General features: G+C 40.5%; 1 protein-coding gene across 3 annotated transcripts; it reads left to right on the plus strand.

Annotated features, from left to right (window-relative positions):
* The first annotated feature begins 2,566 nt into the window (after nucleotides 1–2,566).
* On the plus strand, nucleotides 2,567–16,520 carry LOC122074640 (SKP1-interacting partner 15). 3 transcript variants are annotated; one of them, XM_042639554.1, is made up of 2 exons: nucleotides 2,567–3,925; nucleotides 16,144–16,520. In XM_042639554.1, exon 1 carries the CDS (start codon nucleotides 2,770–2,772, stop codon nucleotides 3,874–3,876), a length of 1,107 nt encoding a protein of 368 aa, XP_042495488.1. In that variant the 5' UTR covers nucleotides 2,567–2,769; the 3' UTR covers nucleotides 3,877–3,925; nucleotides 16,144–16,520. The 3 variants fall into 3 exon arrangements, with proteins under 3 accessions (XP_042495488.1, XP_042495489.1, XP_042495490.1); XM_042639555.1 differs by lacking the exon at nucleotides 16,144–16,520 and adding an exon at nucleotides 7,390–14,068; XM_042639556.1 differs by lacking the exon at nucleotides 16,144–16,520 and adding an exon at nucleotides 6,089–6,418.
* The last annotated feature ends 415 nt before the right edge of the window (nucleotides 16,521–16,935 follow it).

The raw sequence follows: 16,935 nt of genomic DNA on the forward strand, positions 1-16,935 counted from the left end.
TTTTTTTTTTTTTTTTTTTTTTTTTTTTGAAAGGGAAGAGAGAGAGGTCGTGGGCTGTGGGAGATAGAGAAGAGTGCGCGGTGATGAGGGTGGTGCTCGGTGGAGCTTATGATGCTCTTGATACCATATTGAAGTAGTGTATTGGTATTAACTTTAATGAGTGTACAATGGTGCTCTTATATAGAGATTACAGTTATTGAGTTATAGACAAACTCTATGATCACATGTGGGAGACTCAAACTCTAATAGTAATAGGGTAGGACTCTATTAACATATGTGAGTAATAGACTGAAAGTCTATTATCACATGTGCGAGTCCTATTCCAACTCTGCTGTCTCATGAGATAGTCTTGGACTACAACTCAGTCTCTAGAGTTTGTACTCACTGAAAATGCCTACAATGTAGGAGAGGTTGTTGAGTGTGAGTATGACTCTAGAGGTTGAGTTCGAGTGGGACGCTAACTATCCTCAATGGTCCCCTCAATCTCAATGATCGCCTCCGCTTCGATTTTGACCCAAGGCGCTTCCAAGGTTTCCAATCAGGAAGCAAGGACGACCCATCACTGGCTTCCCACTCAGGCGGGTGGACTCAGTCGCATCACAGTTGGTCGAGTGGAAGGCTAGAACCCCAACCTGCGTGCACGCGTAACATTCTCCCCCTCAATACCAAAAAATAGCAAGAGTAGAGATCTCTCGGTGGGGGCCGAGGTGGTTGTGGCCCAATGGTGGCAGTTGTTTGTTGAAGAGAAGGAATTATGGGTAAAAATGGCAAAACATATAGATAGATGGGGGGTGGGGAATCACTGTTTTAGGTAGTTTTGTAAACACAAACATAATTTTATGTTTTTTAGTTAACTGCAACACATGTTGGGTAATTTTATTGAGAAAACCCAAAAGTGGGTAATCATGTAGTTTTCCCAAAAAAAAAAACCCTCCTTTCATTGGTGCAAAATTATGTTCCCCTCCAATAATATACAAGGAACATAATTACTTTTTTGACAATATAATTGACTTAGTTAAACCAAAAATTATCAATTGAATTCCTTAATAGGTAGATATTAGTTTCAAGTAGGGATGTCAATTGGTCGGTTCGGTTTGGTTTCGGTCAAGTTGAATCGATTTTGGTCTAGGAATGAGAGAGATCAAAACCAATCCGTTAAAGTACTTTGGTTTTCGATCGGTTTTGGTTTGGTTTGGTTTCAATTTTTTTGGTTTTTCAATATCGGGTTGATACCGGTTTAGATCGATTTAATATTGGGCTTGAACTATAATGAAATCTTACATTTATAACTTGTAGTGACAAGATTTAATAAGAAAAAACACCTTAAATTTATGATTAAATCATAGTTTATAATTGTAAGGGAAAGATAACTAATTAGAAACCAATGGATAACAAATTAGTAAGAAGATAACTAATACTAAAATCACAAAATGAACCATTTTATCCAATCATTTGTTTTAGTATCCAACTAGTTTGTATAATGAACAAGAAAATCAATGGAAGCATAGTACAATTTACAAATCAATTTCTCCATTCATAACCACTTATTCAATGATTTGTAACAATTCATTACAATAAAAAATATTCTCACTAATATTGTAAAAAGTGGATAGTCAATTCAGCAATTTATAATCTCATAATCATTTATTTTTTTATCTGTTTCATTTGGTTTGATTATTGATCGGTTTAGTTTAGATCAGTTATCGGTTTAGTTTAGATCAGTTTTCAGTCGATACCAACATATCTCAGTCCAAAACCAATCCAATAAGAATTGGTTTGGTTCAGTTTGGATTTTTTTGATCGGTTTCAATCAGTTTTATGGGTTCAGGCTAGGTTTTGACACCCCTGGCTTCAAGAAACCATTAAAATACTCAAAAAATCCTTAAAAAAAAATCATAATACCATAAAATTTAGTATATTTTTACATATTTTTTTATTAGAAAGGTTTTTTGAACAAACAAGGTATGATGGACAGTCTATAGACTCTACACCCTCTCTCACATTGTTTTTTCAATCATCATGGCGCTCTTACAACATTTCCTTTTCTTTTTGACAAGGAGAATTCAACACCAATGCTTTTTTTCTTTTTTCTTTTTTGTAATGAAATAACTTAATATTATTAAAGAAGAATATTTACAACCCATAAATCTACATCAAGACCAACGTATTGTACCGATAATAAGCCGATGATGGACTTTAAAACGTGGCGAGTTTTGATGTATGTGTTGTCACTATGGCCCACCCTTCTTTTAAATATAATAACTAAAAGGTAATATGGCCCACCTGCCAACCTGCATCGGAATGTCTGAGTGTGTCAGAGACACCTGCCCAGGTGCCCCATACATGGAAAGAATTACCGAGGACCCAATCAATCCAGCCACACGGCCAGTCCTATACTCCTATCGCAACCTTTGGTATCTGAAACGTCTTAGATTTAAGATTCCACTATATTTGCCGTTGGATTGCAGCAAACTCTGGGCCCACTGTCCAATACTTGATTTCAATTCAACTTCCGAGATGAGATCCTGACGGTAGGATCAAATAAAGCAATGGACAAAAGAAGGCGCCGCCACCCAACGCCCATGACTCGGCGTCATCTCCCCCAGACCGTCACACTTAAAAGCCGCCGTCTCCTACGCTCCCGGAATTCCTGAATTCCGGCCGAAGCCTCTGCATAGTTTCACCGTTTCTGTTCCGCATTCGCTATTCACCTCAGAGATCGGCTTTCTTTCCGACACCCCCGAGAGACGAGAGGAAAGAAAGAAAGAAATGGAAACATCGCCGATTCTTTGCCTCCCGCAGGACACACTCCATCAGATCTTCTCCTATCTTCCCCTCCATCAGATCTTAATCTGCCGTTCCGTCTGTAAATTCTTCAACCAGACGCTGTCGTCGTCACCCTTCCTACATCTTCTCTCCCTTCGACCACCTCTCCGTCTCATCGCCCTCCGCCCTTCTTCCCATCATAATCACCACCACCACAACCGCCACGTGTATTCCCGACCCCTACTTCCGGTCTTCGACCCCGACCACAACCACTGGGTCAGATTTCCCCTTGACTTCCTCCCCTTCAGGTCTCCCGTCGCCGTCGCTTCTTCTCTCGGACTTGTCTACCTCTGGGCTGACTCTCCCGATTCATGCAAATCCCTCGTCCTTTGCAATCCATTAACACGCCAGTTCCGAGTCTTACCCCCGCTCGGCTCGGCCTGGTCTCGCCACGGCACCGTCCTGGTCGGAACAGCAGGCCGTGTCCTGGTCCTGACCGAACTCGCTGCTCTCTACTTCTCCGGCTCGGGATCATGGCTCAAATTCTCTTCCAATTTGGCTTCCAAGCCTCGGAGCCCGATTCTGGTCTCCGATTCGGTTTTCGCCCTCTGTGACGTTGGCACTCCTTGGCGAAGCCAGTGGAAGCTGTTCTCGTGCACGCTTGCTGAGCTTGTGAAGTCGCAAGGTTGGAATCGATTGGAGAGACACGAATGGGGCGACGTATTTGATATATTGAAGCGCCCCCGGCTTGTTCGGGCCTCGGGGAATCGAATTCTGATGGTGGGTGGGCTGAAGTCGTCGTTCTCGTTGAATGCTTCGTGTTCGACGATTTTGATTTTGAGGTTGGATTTGGATACGTTGGATTGGGATGAGGCAGGTCGAATGCCGGCTGATATGTTCCGGTGCTTTCAAGAGTCCAGTAAGTTTAAGGTGTTTGGAGGTGGGGATCGTGTGTGCTTCTCTGCGAGAAGAGTGGGGAAATTGGCAATGTGGGATTGTTCTTCGGAAGGTGGGAAGGGGGAATGGAAATGGATTGATGGGGTCCCGGGGTATGGGGATGGCCTACTTAGGGGGTTTGTGTTTGAAGCTCGTCTCGCAGCCATGTCGTGATGGATCCATGGGTTGCATGGGTTTCTCCTTCTCATGTCTCGATAGACTGGTATGTAGGCAAAATTTGATTGCTTATTGCCTCCAATTTGATAAATTCTGATGATATTTCATAAATCCAGACTTAACTTGTTCAGATGAGCTGCATGCGATTGCATATTGATTCAGAAGTTCTCATCCTTCAATGTTTTAACATGTTCTTGTTGCTAATTTGTCTATCTAATTCTGGCACGACCAACTGAATTTGAATCGAACACCTTTAATGAGGATCAATGGAAACTTAAGATTGTAAAGGCACTTTTTAAGAAGATTCTACCTTAGCCGATGGATTTTTAACATTACAGCTTGTTGAGATGCTGACATTTAAACCTTAAAAAGCCTAATGCTTGAGTGTTCTTCTGTGATGGCTTGTTGTGTTCAGTTTTATGGAGTTTCTATCTACACAAACATATTGTGGTCCTCTTGTCCCAGATTCTTATTCATGTTATGTTTAGCTCTACTTAAACTATAAGAAGATGGTGAATGAAACCATGCTTGCTGCAATTCATGCTCAAGGCCTGCAAACTGCAAGTTTATAAATTATGATTAGTTGTAATTTGAAGTATTCTTCTGCTACTTTGCATTGGAGCCAAACCATTCTAGGGAGTAAAGACTGATCAGATTGTGAAGCTTTGCTAACCAATATATGGGCCGTAAAGTTTTCCCCTCTACGAATAGAAGATAAAAGTCATTCTGTTTGCAAACCATAATAACAATAAACTGAAATGAAAGGGAATAAACTCCCCGTCCTTTTGTGGCTGCCATCCTTCTATTACCACTTAATGTGCAATTATCAGTCTAAATCATCATTCCCTGCATGCCGTCTCCCCACATTGTACTCTGTCTACTATAGGGCATACCCAGTGCATGAGGCTCCCACCACTGTAGGTTCTGGGGGTGGGCAGATATGTACTCAGCCTTACCCCTGCTTCATTGAAAGCTTGTTTCCTGATTCAAAGCCACAACCACCAGGTCGCAATTGAGCAACCTTATGTTACTCTGCCTACAATAGCCTGATCTAATTTTTTTCTCCTTTATTGCTTCTTATAAAGAATGAAATAAAGGTAAACCATCTAAGATATGTGTTAAAGTTGCCACAGGGGTATTTTGTAATATTTCCTTAGCCATGTGCAACGGAGACCTTTGTAGGCCCCAGTAAGGAAGAGTGACCAGATTCATTTGGAGGGAGCTAGAAAATGTAGGGGCAAGCCAAAGATGACTATTAATGAAATGGTGCGAAACGATATGCAAACCGTAGGGCTTGACTCTAGTATGACTTCGGATAGAGCTACGTGGAGGACAAGGACCCATGTTGCCGACCCCCTTTAAGGGATGTTCCCATGATGCGTCTTTCTATATTGTTGTACTTCTTTTAACCCCAAGTTTCTTCTTTAATCACTCATTTATGCTTCTTTTCTTTTCCTTATTGGATCCATTTAGCCAACCCCATTCAGTTGGGATAAGGTTATGATTGTTCTTGTTGTTCCTTGGGTGGAGGTTGGGCATAGTGTTAGTTTTCCTGGAGCTAGCAGCTCAACCAATGGGTTTTTTTTTTGGGGGATGGGGGTTGTGGGGTGCTGGGATGGGAGGTGCAGGAGGGTTTTCGAAGGAGGGGATGTGAGAGGCAGAAACCGTGGTAGGCACAGCACTAGCGTGCCCAGCCCTTACCCTATTTCTTTTCTTATTAGGGGCTTATGTGTATTTATACATAAGTCATGCCCTTGATTGTAATTATGTTAAGTATTTTTTATAATAAATAAAGCACATGCTTATGGTTAGAGACATAATAACTCTAACTGTGAGTTTCATTCTTTTATTCAATCTTCTCTTCTTCTTCACGAGTTGCTGGTTCTTCCTGTTTCTGGTTTTGTCTCGTGGTATCAGAGTGGGAGTAACCAGTGACTCCAATCCTTTTCCCTATTTTGAGAGTCTCAAGTTTGTTCCTTGTGCTTGGCAGCAATCACTGCTGGTCCTTTTTTTTCTTCTTGATGTAAATCCTTGTTTAAAACAATATGAAAACAAGGATTCTTTTATGTTGTTGAAGACTGCTTCTACCTGAACCTTCCATGAGGGTCTGTTGTTGATAATATGTTGTTGTGATCTATGTGAGGCTGCTATGATCTGGTTAGCTTTTGGTTTCTATTACTGCTCTCTATAGCTAGCTCCAATTGAACAGGTTGAGGAGAAGAGCTAGTTCCCTGGGTCACTACGTAAGCCTCAGGCTAGTGCTTTATTTAAACTAGGCCTGAACCAGGGCGGGAGGAATAGCACGCAAAAGCCGGTTGGGTCGGAAGAGCAAGCTTCTTCTTTTCAGGCTTCAAGTCTTGTTGTCTTTCTATCGGAACGGAAGTGTATGGATCCAACAATTGATGCAACTGTCATGTTTCATATTACAACTAAAGGAGTTTGGGATGATCTCAAGAAAAAAAATTCTTGGATAAAGGACATGTATAGAGTGTATGTATGATCTTTATGAGATGTTTTCTTATAAGCAAGGTTATAAATCTGTGGGTGAGTACTACAATACACTTAAGGGCATGTGGGAAGAACGTAATGCCCCTTATTACATATTTAGGACTGTTGAAGACTAACTGTTCATAGTTTCAGGTTGCTAAATTTTTATCTGGTTTGAGTCCACCTTACAGTTCGTCAAAAGTCAATTTCTTGTTGGTGACAAAGTTCCCTCTATGAATGAAGTCTTTTGCCGAGCCTACTGTCTCTCTATCCCTCACAAAATTTGAATCCTCTTCTTCTTCCAAGGATAGTTTTTCCTTTATGGATGGTAGTGGTGGTCAAGGACTTGGTTTTGGATTCCTTAGAAGAGGTCGTGGTTTAGGTCTAGGTCGAGGTCGAGGTCGAGGTCGAGGTCGAGGTCGAGGTCGAGGTCGAGGTCATGGTTTGGGTGGTCATGGAGGACAGCAAACCAACCAAGTTCTTACACCAGGGCGCACATTGTAGCAAGTCTAATCATATTGTTGATAAATGTTGGGTTCAGTTCAGTAAATCTTAGTGGGCACAACAATTTGCTAAGACGTCTATGAGAGATGGGCATTCTGACATGATATCATCTGATGACACAAATATTGCTTCTTTGTCTAGAGGTGGCCAGTCAGCTTGTGTCGTGTGATGATCTGGTCAACCGATTATTGAAATGTGTCCAAAAAATTTGAGTTATCCACTTCTGGACTAACCCATACAAGTACAAGTCGTACGACTGCTCTTCTCAATTCTTTGTCACCTACCACTTGGATTAGTGATTTTGGTGCTTCATCTCATGTGACTGGTAAGTCAAATGTGTTCTTTGCTTTTTAGAAATCTAGTTATTCTCGCAAATAGATATTCTACCCAAGTTTCTGGCAGTGTACTTCATCCTTATATTCATCTGTTCTTCTTGTGCATCAATTATCTTTAGACTTTATTTCTGTTAGTCAAATTGCCAAAGCTCTAAATTATTCTGTTACGTTTTATCCTTCTTAGGAAGAGCATTAGTGGAGGGTGTGAGAAGGATGGTTTCTACTACCTCGATGGTGATTCATCCTCTATGGCTGCTTCTACTACTTTCGTTGACATTACTTATGACACTTGGCACTCTCAAAGCTTCAACAAATGGTTCCCAATTGCAAGTCTACTTCCCATATTGAGTGTGAAGTTAGTGAGCTCATTACCCTTTTTTTTTTCCATGATGTCTCTAGGAGTCCATTGTTGTTTTCCTTAGTCCATTTTGATATCTGGTGTCCGTTTTGCATTTTGAGTCGGTCTGGTTTTTCTTATTTTGTTACTTTGTGAATGACCATTCCAGGTTGACTTGGTTATATTCGTTAAAAACTTAAAATATCGATATGAGTTCATCTGTCTCCATAGAATTTTACAATGAAATAAAAACTCAGTTTGGCGTCTACTTTAAAATTTTGCATTCTGATTATGCTCTTCAGTGCACCCAACAGGAGTTCACTTCATTTTTCTCTGAGCTATGGTATTATATGTCAAACCAATGGCACTTATGCTCCTCGAATGCCCTCAGCTGTTCTTCAAAATCAGACCCTATATCTGTCTTTTTTCTAACTCTCCCTTATTTTCTTTGCCACGTTGAGTTTTTGGTTGTACTTGTTTTGTCCATAATTTTTACTTGGTATTGACAAGTTGTCTCCATGAGTTGTCAATTGTGAATGTGTTTTCTTGGGGTATTCTCGCACTCAAAAGGGTAACAATGTTATGATATTGTCACTCGATAGCAGTTTGTTAGGTGCTGATGTCACCTTTTTTGTAAGTACTCTTTCTCTACTAAAAGTCGTGTTACGGAAACTGAACATTTCGGTTCCCATATTCGTGTGTTGACTCCCCATGCCGATGTCACCTTTGTTGTAAGTACTCTTTCTCTACTAAGAGTCATGTTACGAAACTGAACATTTCGGTTCCCATATTCGTGTGTTGACTCCCCATGCAGATTTTATGCCTACTTCTCAACCAGCACCACTGCAAGTGTATGGGCATCATCCAAAGCCATCTCCACCTCTCGTTGTTGCTCAATCTCTACAACCCTCTACACCATTTGGTTCTTTCTTTGGAGCTCCTGCCATTCCGCCTTTTCCTGCTGATTTACCTGGTGCTCCTCGGAATGGCTTTCGTTCATGAACTCAGAAATCAATGGTTGCTTATCTAATTGATAATTTTGTTTCTATTTCTCTCCATATTGATGTAGAAAGAAAGCACGGATGAACTGAAGTATAATCAAAGGAAGAACCGGCCCAGCCAGCAGTCCAATCCAGCTTATTATTAGGCTTGACCAGCTTCTAGAAGCCTCAATTATCTCCCTACCAATTCTGTTTTTGAGTGATATTTTGTCTTATTATAAGACTTAGTCAACACGAAATAGGGGTATAGACTTGCAGCCTTCTAGAAGAATAGTTTGCTTCTTTTTCTCTGGTTTATTCCTTCTTGTCAAGCAAGTAAATTCAGATTAGGAAAGTTCTGGTGGGGAAGAAGTTTCCTTTTCCCTTTTGTTTCCTTTTGTTATTTGTTTCCCTTTCCATACTTTCTTATTTTGTAAGGCAATTCCCAGCCTATTTAAAGGGATCGATGGTAGCTCTTTGACACATAATTGATTAATGAAATATATGAAGTTTGCTTGCCAAACCCCTGTTTTAGAGAGACTGAGATATCGGCTGAGAGATCTGAGGGTGAAAGACCCATTGGCTGAGATAGCCAAAACCTTCTAACCCTCCATTGATCTCCCTTGTCTTACATCTTTTTCTCTTTATTTCTTATCATGTTCCATAAGTGTTGTGAGCCCTGTTTATACTCCATTGAAGGTTTGTTTCAGCGGATATATCAACTATAATTGCTGCTGCTGTTCTGAGTTCACAACATGATCTGTGATAGCCATTAAAGTGGGTTTTCTGAGCAGACTTTAAGTGCACCTATCTCCCTGCTGACAAAACCACTTCAGCCCATATTTTGAGGACTCATCTGGGTCCATACAAGGACCACTCGACCAGGGTGTTTGCCTATCTGAGGCCTCTGCTTGGAGATATCAGAAATCACCTATACCTGCCCTAATTTCAAAAAAACATTTATCTCCACAATCAGCCATCAACTCAGGCTGATATTATGCAGATAGCTATATCTACATGTGCTTAATAAATACAACCCCTCGTACACACTTCAATTGTATTCCACGTATTCTACGAACAAAAGGGTAAAAATATCTCTCTTCTCTGTCCTGCGAATCATTTTTTAAAAAAGGAGTCAGCGAAGAAGTGAAGTACTTTCAGGTTTTGTTGAGGTTATTATCATCTATACTCAATCCGCTTTACAGCTTCATTCGAGGCCTGGTTTGTGAGTTGTAACTTTTCTCTACTTTGACCTAATTTTCCAGAATTAAGGTACTGTCCTCCTATATTACTTTCAGCCTTTGTTTGGGATCTGAGTTTACATATCAGTACTTGATTTTGAATCCTTGTAAGTGTTGGTTAAGTGGGTATTGTCGTTAAACTTGCTGGTTTGTCTCAGCATTTACTGCCCTAGCTGACAGTTTTGTTTGGGGCTGTTTGACCTAGTAGGTTGTGTGCTGTTATTTAAGTTGGAGTTTGGGTGTATTTGGGGTTGGGTACTCTTGTAACCAGCCTTACCCTAATTGGTATCAGAGCTGTAGCTTGAGGATAAAAGCTCCAACCATCCCCAACTAGCTCCGTTAAGTCCTACCAATGCTTTTGTTGTAGCTGTGCAACAATTGACACAGAAGATGGCAACCATGGAGTGAGAGAGTTCAGAGAATTTTTCGGACAGTCAAGAGGGCAGCAATCTACTATTAACCGTGCCCCTCGACCTCCTTTTCAACAAGGACAGATCATTATAACGATGATGAAGAAAATCAAGATGGTAACTATTGGCACCAAGATGATATGCATAAGATGAAGCTGGAACTAAAAGAATAAAATGGGTAGTATAACCCTATTGTTTTCCATGACTGGCTGAACGCTTTGGATGATTATTTCAAATGATTCAATATGACAAGGAGCATAAGATGAAGCTGGCTAGTACAAAGCTCACTAGGGGAGCTAATGATTGGTGGCACGCATGCATAAGAGTAGATTGATTTGTCATCAATTGGAACCTTCCACATGGGAGGAGATTGAAGGAGATTTTAAAAGAGAAGTATTTACCTACTTCCTACCGCCGACGATTGGATAATCAGCTCAACACCATATGCCAAGGTACTATGACAGTTGAAGAGTATATGGACAAATCTGACAACTCACTCTCCTGTACCGGCATAGATGAGGAAGACGAGCAGTTTCTATCCCGTTTCAACTTGGTATTGAGGGCGACATAAGAAATAAGATGGGCGTGGTTGAAGTCGATAGTTTAAACGATTGCTTCAGGAAAGCTATGGATGCCAAAGACTTAAAGTAGCCCCACAGTGATTTAATAAGCAGACTGGAGATAGAAAAAAACATTTTACTCCTAATCGACCTAGTGGAACTCCTACTCAAGCTCCGCAAGTTACACAGGATAAGGGTAAGGCCCCTATGGTTAATAGGGAAAGGATTGAGACTAAGTGCTATCACTACTACGGGATTGGACACACTGATAAATTCTGTCCGCAACGTGGAAAAGCCAATTCAGTCATCACGGCTATTAAATCTAACGTGGAGATGATTGTTTGTTAGCCCAGATGGACAATGATTGGGTTGTTAATGCTGCCCATGAGTGCGAAGATATAGATGACACCCTAAATGATAATGAAAACAATATTAATGAGGTGAAAGTCATTTCAAGAATTCTGGATGCTAAAGCAAAAGGGGAGATTGGCATTTCCATTTTATCTTCTATACCTTGATGACTAGCGAATTGTCTACAGCACAAGTGATTGTGGACAACAGTAGTTGTGTGAATGTGGTATCTCAAGCCTTCGTCATCGAATGATAGCTAAAGCTTGAACCGCATCCTCAATCATATAAGGTATTGTTACTCAATAATGATACGTTAGTAGTTAATCAGAGTTGTTCTATGCCACTGAAGATTGTTGGATATGAGTAGGACGTGTGGTGTGATGTCATCCTGATGATTTTGATGGACATACTACTTGGATGGCCACGGATATACGATAATAATGCTTGGTGGGAGGAACCAAGAACCAATGCTTCTTTGACTTCAAGGGAAAACCCCTCGTATTGAACCCATTAAATATACCCTTGATGAAACCAATGCTCCGCATCACTAAAACGAGGAGGCAACAGATACTGAAGTCTATAGCCAAGCCACCACATTCTGAGGAGACGTTCCAAGCAAAGACATGACAAAATGGTGCTACTACAAGCAAGGGGCGGCCATCAGAAAGAGGCTTTTAGCCTTTCCACATCGGGAGTTACTAGCTACTAGTGAAGAAACATGACTTATGTTAACACTGACCAAAGAAATTGTGCCTGTAAAAGATCCTAATTTTTCCAAACCTATGAGGGAAATTCTTTTTGATGTTGCAGACCTAGTGCCTAAAGACTTACCCGATGAGCTACCTTCAATGAGGGATATACAACCCGCACTATTGGCATAGTGCTTAGGTCTGTGCCACCAAATATATCCACGTATCGTCTCAACCCTACCAAGAATGCCAAGCTCAAGAGACAAGTGGAAGACCTACTTTGGAAAGGTTTTATTGTTGAGAGCATGAACCCTTGTGTCATACCAACTTTGTTGACTCCAAATAAGGATGGATCATAGAGGATGTGCATTGACAACAAAGCTATTAATAAAAACGTCGTTGAGTACAGGTTTCCAATCCCACACCCTGTCCATTGCCACTATTTTCTTAAAGATTGATTTTTGAAGAGTAGTTATCATCAAATTCAAATCCTTCCCAATGATGAATGAAAGAAGGCCTTCAAGACCGAGGATGGAATGTACAAGTGGAAAATTATGCCCTTTGGTCTTATGAACACCCCCAAGCACCTTTATGAGAGTGATGGCTCAAGTGCTCCGTCATCGGAAAGTTCCTTATGGTTTATTTTGACGACATTCTTAAATATAGTCATGCACAAGATAAGCATCTTGACCATTTGAAGCATGTGATGAAAGTGCTACCAAGTGAAAAGCTTTACATCAACTTGAAGAAGTGCTCATTCATGTTGCCTAAGGTGGTCTTCCTTGGGCTTATTATGTCTTCGCAAGGAGTCGAAGCCGATCCCGAAAAGATAAAGAGCGTGGTTGATTAGCCTGTACTACAAACTTTGACAGATAGTCAAAGTTTCCACGGCCTTGCCTGGTTTCATTGAAGGTTCATACTTAATTTTAGTGCAACCATGGCACTTATCGCTGAGTGCGTGAAAGGAGGTAAAGTGACATTCCAATGGACACCAGCTGCCACCAAAGCCTTCAGTCTGATAAAAAATAATATGATGGAAGCCCTAGTACTTCGTCGGCCTAATTTTGATCTTGAAGTGGCCACAAACGCATTCCATGTTGGGATTGGAGGGGTATTGATGCAAGCAGGACACCCATTGCCTTCCTACATTGAAAAGTTTAATGATGCAAAAAAAATGCTATTCCACCTATGATTTGGAACTCTACGCCGTGATACAAATTCTCAAGCATTTGAGACTATCTTATCGGCAAAGAGTTTATTCTCTATTCCGATCATGAAGCTCTCAAAGGTCTATTAGCAATCACAATGCTTAATGATTGCCTACCTTCAAGAGTTTATTTTCTCCCTCAAGTACAAGGTTGGAAAAGAGAATCAAGTAGCCGATGCATTGAGTCGAAAAGTGCTATTGATGAACATCTTCGAAAATTTACACCAAGGTGGTACTGATGATAAATACTCATTACATGATGGGTATCTCTTCTTGGAAATGCGACTATGCATTCCAAATACATCTTTGAGGCAGCACCTAGCATGAGAGCTAAACGAAGTTGGAATGGGAGGACATTTTGGCAAGGACAAGACACATTCCTTAGTTGTTTGTATTATTGGCCCCGTGTATAGAGAGACATTCAGCATGTGATTCAAAGGTGCCGCACACGTCAGCTTGTGAAAGGAGAAAAACAAAATATGGGTCACTACATGCCATTGCCCATACCACATACACCTTGGCTGCATATTAGCATGAACTTTCTCCTTGGTTTACAACCGACACGTGAGCGGCACAACTCCATATTTGTGGTGGTGGACAGGTTCTCTAAAGTGGCTCACTTTATACCTTGTCGGAAGACATTTGATGGGAGCCACGTTGCCAAAATCTACTTGAAGGAAGTTGTACATATCAATGGATTACCGGAATCCTTAGTCTTCGATTGTGATGTGAAATTTGTTGGCTACTTTTGGAAGACTTTATGGATGAAGACAAATGCTAAATTGAAGTTCTCTATGCAATTCCATCCACAGACGGACGGTCAGACATAAATTGTGAATCGAAGCCTCGGTAATGTCTTCTTCATGATCACGAGAAGACATGGCCTTCAACATTCAAATGAGGCTGCAAAGAAGACAGCCAGATTGGTTATTCTTCAATCCAGTAATTCGATCTACATCAAGATTTTAGGTATCATTCATTCCTTCCACTTTGCCTACCTTTGGCATTTCCACCAAAATCGTGGATTGTAGTCCTATCTCCACCTCTGAAAACTAACTATTAAATAGCTTTCCAATTCACTTTGTGGAAAGAGAGGGAAAAGAAGACTATTTTTGTTTTTTCGGGGGGGGGGGGGGGGGGAACCAGTTGGGAAAAACTGAAATCTGTTGTGCTGATTGAATGATCTACCACAACATGATGCAATGCGCAGTGGAATCACTGGATCTATGTGAGAATTTGTAGAGACACAATAGATGTAGAGAAAGAGAGAAAGGTATGGTGTTATCAACAGATGGATGGAAGATGCATGATCAGAAGTAATTCTGATTTGATCAATGTATCATTCTGGCTTGATCAAATGTCAGCTTTGACGAAGGAAATTATGAGGGAATAAAAGAGCATCATTCACTGATAGCTAATTGTCTAACCCACCAACTCCTCGTGCCCAAGAGAACTTCTGGTGAATATATTACTTGTTTTGTTCTGCACAATGTATCACCTGTGGTGATTTTTCTAGTAGAGGAGGAGGTATTTAATTTTTCTAAAATCCAATAAATACCCACAGCAGATTCCTCTATGAAGGTTTGGCACAATACTGCAATTTCTGTTCCACTGAGTGAATAGCTTTCGTGGTAGTTATTTGGGTTTTCAGACTGACTGGAGAGGATTTTTTTTTTTTTTTTTGGGGGGGGGGGGGGGGTGGGGGGGATGTGTGGAGGTAGTGGATCATGTGATGGACGGAGAGAACGTTAGTTGTGGAGAAACGGTTCATCTTTAGTAGAGGACTTTATAGTTCTACTGTCTACTGCCTCTCAGGCCTAGTTCTTGGTGGGTCTCTTTACTAGGGTTATTAGTTGCAGCATGAGAAGTACAGGTTGGCCTTGTTTTGTAAAAGATGACATTTAACAGCAGCTTCTATTGGTCCTTATCAAACCTGAGGTGGGATATGTTTGATCCTGTTAAGAGATTGACGATGTCATAAGGGTCTTGTTAGGAATACTGAGTTTGCCCACTTTCTTGGTGGATAATCTCTCTCTCTCTGAATCTCGTTTGGATAATTTTATGTATGAAATATAAAGTCCATATTTTTACAGATGATGGTTCGTCAGTTCATCATAAGTAACTTAGCAGAAATCTTCTCACATCTAGCTTTATTGGCCAGATTGTTAAGCATAGGCCGCTTCCTGTTCCTCAAGCAGTTTATCAGATTCCAAAGTTTGTAGCAATGAAGTAATATTACATAAGATAGTGTACAGTTTCCATGGCCATGACTTCTGATCCCAAGCTCCCAGATAATCCACCATTTTCTGCGAGTCTGTCCTCACTTTCTTCTTTCCTTTCCATCATGGATGCTGCCTCATGAAGTCCCTCCCTGATGTCTCTAGCCTCTGGCCTCTGATTCCTGAGCTGTAACTGTATTTCCACAGTTTAAATAAGCAATGAATATCCTTTATGATCATTGGTACCATGCCTGTCATTATTCTTGGATTACAGCGGCCATCTTTCAGTATTGTAAGAAAACTATTTGATAGCAGTTCTAACATCTATGACTTCATTCATGGCCTAAGTTTGTCTCGACATAAATGGTTGAAAATGAAAGGAACACATAAAATCGTTTAACTTGTTTTATAGAAAAGTTTATCTACATCGGCAGGCATAGAGGGTATCTCTAGATCAGCAACCGAAGTTTTGCCCGTTGGAAGGCAGTGTGGCAATGTCAGCCTTATGGTTCTAGATAGGGTATACCCTTCCATATATATCTAGGTACCTCTTTCCTCCATACTTGAATTTTTCAATGTTTATTTTTTGCCCCTTGGCAACTTGCATTTGAGCAGGCGACTTCAATTCTAACTCTTTCCAATTTCCAGCCTTATCCAAGGTGATTTAACTTTTGGGTCTTGATCTAGAGATACCACTACACCCACTAATGTTAAGAGCACATCCCCACCTTTTTGTGAATGTTAAATAATTTTCTTTTATTGGTCTATACCAAGCCATTAAAAGAAAATGATGGATTTGAAGGTTAATAGTTAAATACTATGGGGAAATCACATATTAGATTTTATTAGTTCCAAAGATCAAAAAAATAAATGAATGGTTGATGAATGGAATATATTAAGGCCATTTATGAATGACTTTGCTACTTTCTATATGTACTGTTCAGGTGATGAGTTGAATGCCATCCTCGAGCACTCAATAAGCTGTCTACTGTCCCCAAAAACTGTAATCTACTGTAACTACCTAGAAATTGCACTGGATCCAGAGTTCATAACTGCTTCTCTTACAACGGGCACATGCCTACCCAACACTTGGATCTGGATTGAAATCTCTTTTAGAATTAGTTTTTATTTCATTTTATTGTACTTCACTTCTGAACAACGAGGGTCTAAATTTTCCAGGGGGCATGCCCCAGGCCTTGTAGTTTTTTCTCATTACCAAAAGGGGAGAAGAGGGCAAAAAGGTGAGACAAGATCACCAGATTCAACACTTCTCGTGAAATGGACCTCACTTTCGTCTAAAATATGATATAGTTTTGCGTCACCTCATTGGTGCTCTCGCTCCTATCTTGTATGTTTAGAGAATCCTCTCCCTTATTTAAAACAGATATAGAGAAGTTACATTTCATCACCAAAAAAAATTAAAAAATGGATATATAGTAGCCACACTTGCACACTCTACTTTCCCTAGTGCACTTTAGATGAGTATGCTTCCTTCTTGTTTCTATTTTACTCCCCCTCTCTTCCTTTGGGAAACTTATTAATTATTATGATGCCCTAATGGAAGGGAGGTAAAAAAAAAACTTTCTCAAGGTTTAAAGTGGGTAGTATGCACCAAACACAAGTGTCAATGGAAACACTAGTAAAAGTATCAACATTGGCAGGATTTTGCGTTCCACGAAGGATGGAATGATCATTTTGCTTATGTCTTCATCTAGGCACAAAGGCTGAGCTGCTTT

Source organism: Macadamia integrifolia, chromosome 3 (genome assembly GCF_013358625.1).
Source record: "Macadamia integrifolia cultivar HAES 741 chromosome 3, SCU_Mint_v3, whole genome shotgun sequence".
Lineage (NCBI taxonomy): Eukaryota > Viridiplantae > Streptophyta > Magnoliopsida > Proteales > Proteaceae > Macadamia > Macadamia integrifolia.